This window comes from Pygocentrus nattereri, chromosome 2 (assembly GCF_015220715.1).
Source record: "Pygocentrus nattereri isolate fPygNat1 chromosome 2, fPygNat1.pri, whole genome shotgun sequence".
NCBI lineage: Eukaryota > Metazoa > Chordata > Actinopteri > Characiformes > Serrasalmidae > Pygocentrus > Pygocentrus nattereri.
Genome location: NC_051212.1, coordinates 41506668 through 41511258, shown reverse-complemented (window position 1 = coordinate 41511258; position 4591 = coordinate 41506668). Strand labels below are relative to the sequence as shown.

Genomic DNA, 4591 nt, shown 5'->3' with positions numbered 1-4591 from the left:
TCTTTGTCTTCGTCTCCCTCTCACACACACGGGAGGCAGCATGAAGGGGAGGGGGAGATGCGGGCGGTTTGGAGAAGAGCAGTGGGCGGACCCTACAGTTTGACGACGCGGATTGGTTGTGGATGGCCGTCAAATTCCAGCCAATAGAAATTAAGCCGCTTTGTCTATAAGAGAGGCGCTCGGAGGCCGGAGCACTTTATTTCAGCTTAGATTGACAAAGTTGAGAGAACTACAAAATGAGTGGAAGAGGAAAGACCGGTGGTAAAGCCAGGGCGAAGGCCAAGACTCGCTCCTCCCGTGCTGGGCTGCAGTTCCCTGTTGGTCGTGTACACAGGCTTCTGCGTAAAGGTAACTATGCCGAGCGCGTTGGCGCCGGTGCTCCCGTCTACTTGGCCGCCGTGCTGGAGTATCTGACCGCTGAGATCCTGGAGTTGGCCGGTAACGCCGCTCGTGACAACAAGAAGACCCGTATCATTCCTCGTCACTTGCAGTTGGCCGTTCGTAACGACGAGGAGCTCAACAAACTGCTCGGAGGAGTGACCATCGCTCAGGGTGGCGTTCTGCCCAATATCCAGGCCGTTCTGCTTCCCAAGAAGACTGAGAAGCCTGCCAAGACCAAGTAAAGTGGGCTTTTTGCGAAATCGTAAATAATCAAAGGCTCTTTTAAGAGCCACCCACGTTGGCGACAAAAGTGCAGCGTTTTCTATATTCCTTTAATGCAAGAAAAGTTTTCGATCGGTTGTTATAGGTTGTTGTATGTTTAAAAGAAATTAAAGGATCATGGCATCGCCACCGTCCCACAGTTACCTACTGAATAAAAATGAGAAACTACTCGAACACGATGAATAAACCTTCATGAGCATCTAACTACGCGAGGAAGGTGAAATAGCAGGCGTGTAATAATAAATGAACCAAAAGTATGAGTGAAGTTACACAGGACGTGAAACAACAAAATGAGGAAAGACGGCGGTCAAAGCGTTGGGCAGTGTCTTGTGATTATTGAATCACAAGATTATTGATGAAAATGTTGGCGCGGCGTAAGACGCCCAATAAGATTTGGCCAACGTCTGGGGAGGCGGGCACACTGAAGAAGTTTAGCCAATGGGACGCGGGTTCGAGTAAAGAAGGAAAATAACGCTGAGAAGCCGCAGCTTTGGGGCGTCTTGTAGTTTGAAAATGTTGGCGCGAAACAAGCCGCCCAATAGCGTTTGACTGCCTGCGTGGACGGCCGTCCAATGGGAGGCGGGTATATTCAAGCCGCCCAATGAGCGGAGAGCAGCTCCAATGCAGAAAAGCGCCGCGCTGTGCGCGCGAGCTCATTCTGTCTTTTACAGAGAAGAGCAGAGTTTATCGTAATGGCGAGAACCAAGCAGACCGCCCGTAAGTCCACCGGTGGTAAAGCCCCGAGGAAGCAGCTGGCTACCAAGGCTGCCCGGAAGAGCGCTCCGGCCACCGGCGGCGTCAAGAAGCCTCACCGTTACAGGCCCGGTACCGTGGCTCTCCGCGAGATCCGCCGCTACCAGAAGTCCACAGAGCTGCTGATCCGCAAGCTGCCCTTCCAGCGCCTGGTGCGGGAGATCGCTCAGGACTTCAAGACCGATCTCCGCTTCCAGAGCTCTGCCGTCATGGCCCTGCAGGAGGCCAGCGAGGCTTACTTGGTGGGTCTCTTCGAGGACACGAACCTGTGCGCCATCCACGCCAAGAGAGTCACCATCATGCCTAAAGACATCCAGCTGGCCCGCCGTATCCGCGGAGAGCGCGCTTAGATTCAGCGGAGCGACCACAACTTCCTCACCCAAAAGGCTCTTTTAAGAGCCACCAAACTGTTTCAGTCCTTAAGAGCGATTTTTCTAGGAAACTCCGAGCTCTTAAACGCTGTGATGTAATTTATTTCTCATTTCCTGAGCAGTTTAATCTGCCTGTAGTTACTGTGTTGTGTGGATCATGGGACTCTGTATTTAAAAATGAGCCATATTGTTTTTTTTTTTTTTTTTTTTTTTTTCTTTTTTTTCCCTTTGTGTTGTGATAACTCAGCTTATAAAATGGTGAAACTTCACATTCCTATTTATACATATCTTATTTAGTGGTAGTTTAAGCAAATACGGTGTAATTAAATGTGGTGTGGTGTGCAGGGAATAGTTGGAATACTGTGTAGTGTGGCGTGTTGTCAAAAGCAGAATGCAGTAATCTGAGGAAGGCTGGAGGACTGAAGCATGGATTTAGATGTTAGAATGAGTAAACATACATTTGGAGTTAAACTTGAGACTATTGATGACGCTCCAGGCACTATGAACAGGTGTGTAACCAGGCTTCTCTGGTATTACCATAAAGTGTGTTCACAGGTAGACTGTAGGTTTGTGATGAATTGTGTAAATTTATCAGTGAGTGAAACTGCATTTAGGACACAGCCTTGAATGTGAGTTTACAGCTATGCCAGAGACGTGTGATGGAATGATAATAGTAAAAGTAGGACAGAAGTGAAGCTTTAGCTCTGTGATATTGACCCAGGAGTTAGGCTAATGCTGAAGTCAGAGATGAAATTAGTCCTCAGGCTAATGATAAAGTGCCAGTGAGTACAGGCAGGTTAGGAGGATGTTCGAGGAAGCAGAAGTAGTTCACACTAAGTGAAGGTTGATGTCGAGCTGGGCCTCAGACTAATGATGGCCTTTGTGTGAGAAAGCTAATGGTCAGACTCATGATGAAGTAAGAGTGAGCATATTTATATTTACATGTAGTCCTCAGGTTAATGGTAAAGTCACAGAGGGTACAAGTAGGTTTAAGGCTACACCTTAGGCACCTGATGAAGTTAGAGTGAGGCTTATAGCTCGGCCTCAGGCTTCTACTGTGGTTATAGTGTGTAGTAATAGATGCAGGGCTAAACCGTAGGCTTACTGTGTAGTTAGAGCGAGACCATAGGGACATGATGAGGTGAGATGAAGTAGAAATGAGATTAGAGTTAGGACACAGGCTCATGATGGAGTCAGAGTCAGCAAAAATGGGCTTCCAACTAGGCCCCAGGCTTATGCTCAGGTTCCTGATGTAGCTAGCATTAAGGAACGGAGGTAGAAAACAAGCCATTAAGCCAATGATGAGGTTCTGATGAGAAATTAAAAGTAGGTACAGGCCGAGGCCGTATGCTCATGACAATGTTAGAGGAAGCAAAGAGTGGATTATTCCTGAGCCCCAGGCCTTAATGCAGTGAAATGTTGAAGTCTGAGGTTTAGCTGTGAGGCTACTTTTGCTGACTCGCGATTCCTTACCAGCGCAATGTCTTACTATGTAGTTCCTTCCATTCAGCCTAACTAGATCATGAGACTAATTGGAGATGTCTGTGTTTACTATAATCCTACAGTGGAAGTTAAAGGTGGTGAATAGTCAGTTAATAGCTAGGCCTTGGGCTTCTATGGTAGCTAATGTGAATGAGAAGAGGAACATAGCAAGACATTTACTTTCTCAACATAGCTTTATCATAAGCATGATAAGAGAATATAAAACTGTTGAATCTCGAGATGTGTTATGAAGTTAGAGGAGGTAAAAGTGAGTTTACAGCGAGGCCTCCGATATATAATGAGGTTAAAGTTAATAGTATTGTGTTCAAAGCTATGCTTTAAGCTTATAACATGGTTAGATCAAGCAAAAGTAATGATGGGTACAGGGCTGGGCTTTAGGCAGGTGATGAAGCTGCTATATAGTAGTTGGAGTGTATGTAGAGTAGATTTAGAGCTAGGCCCTGGGCTCATGAGGAAGTTAGATGAAGCAGTAGGAGGTATGGGACTTGGCTTCAAGCTTTGGAAGTGTTTACAGTGGGCGTCTATAGACTCATATCTAGGCTCCAGGCTTATGATGAGGTGAAAGTGAATGAAAGCATGTTAATAAGTAGGTTTCTAGTTAGGTGTAGAACTCCTGATGTAGACAGCACGAATAAAAGGAGATTTGATTTTTTATTTTTTTTTGGCTTATGATGATGGAGGTTAAAGTGAAAGGAGGCCTCAGGCTTATAGTGTATATAAAGAGAGTGATGGTGGGTTTAGAGCTCGGCTTTAGGGCCTACGCTTGTGGTAAAGTTAGAGTGAGTAACAGTAGCTCCAGTTATATAATGTGAAGGTAAGCTTAGGGCAGGGCATCAGGCTTGTGATGGTAAGAGTGAGTGAAGGGTGAACTATAGCACCCCATTAGACTTCAGATGAAGCTGGACAATTAAAATCAGGTACAGAACTAGACTTTAAGCTGTACGGCTAGTTTGGCAAACTGTGACACCAGCATGAGCTTAAAATGAGTGATTTTAGATCTAAAGTTAGGCCGGAATTTGCATGAAGTGAAAGTAGATTCCGGGTAAGACCATTGACTTTTTTGCTGAGGTCATAGCGTCGTTTATTCCTCAGCTGTCTGATAGTGACCGTCGGTCTCCGTCACCGTTTCTTCTAGTGAGGCTCCATGATTTGTTGCTAGTATTGATCAAGGAAGATCTTTCAGAGCTGAACAAGGGATCTGATCTGTGTCTGATCCTGATGTTTTTAAGGTCTTCTAACCTCTATCCGAGAGCCTGACTTTATTATGGTAGTGTTTCTATTGCATGTGATTGGATTGTTGA

General features: G+C 45.9%; 2 protein-coding genes across 2 annotated transcripts; both read left to right on the top strand.

The window, feature by feature from the left end:
* The first annotated feature begins 219 nt into the window (after positions 1 to 219).
* LOC119261854 (histone H2A-like) lies at positions 220 to 675 on the top strand. Its single transcript, XM_037531824.1, has one exon. The coding sequence runs from the start codon at positions 237 to 239 to the stop codon at positions 621 to 623; it is 387 nt and encodes a 128-aa protein (XP_037387721.1). The 5' UTR covers positions 220 to 236; the 3' UTR covers positions 624 to 675.
* A 664-nt stretch (positions 676 to 1339) lies between these two features.
* On the top strand, positions 1340 to 1823 carry LOC119261846 (histone H3). Its single transcript, XM_037531795.1, has one exon. It carries the CDS (start codon positions 1356 to 1358, stop codon positions 1764 to 1766), a length of 411 nt encoding a protein of 136 aa, XP_037387692.1. The 5' UTR covers positions 1340 to 1355; the 3' UTR covers positions 1767 to 1823.
* The last annotated feature ends 2768 nt before the right edge of the window (positions 1824 to 4591 follow it).

What these genes read in the sequence shown, in the direction of transcription:
- LOC119261854 (XM_037531824.1), top strand. Translation starts at nt 237, where the DNA reads ATGAGTGGAAGAGGAAAGACCGGTGGTAAAGCCAGGGCGAAGGCCAAG.
- LOC119261846 (XM_037531795.1), top strand. Translation starts at nt 1,356, where the DNA reads ATGGCGAGAACCAAGCAGACCGCCCGTAAGTCCACCGGTGGTAAAGCC.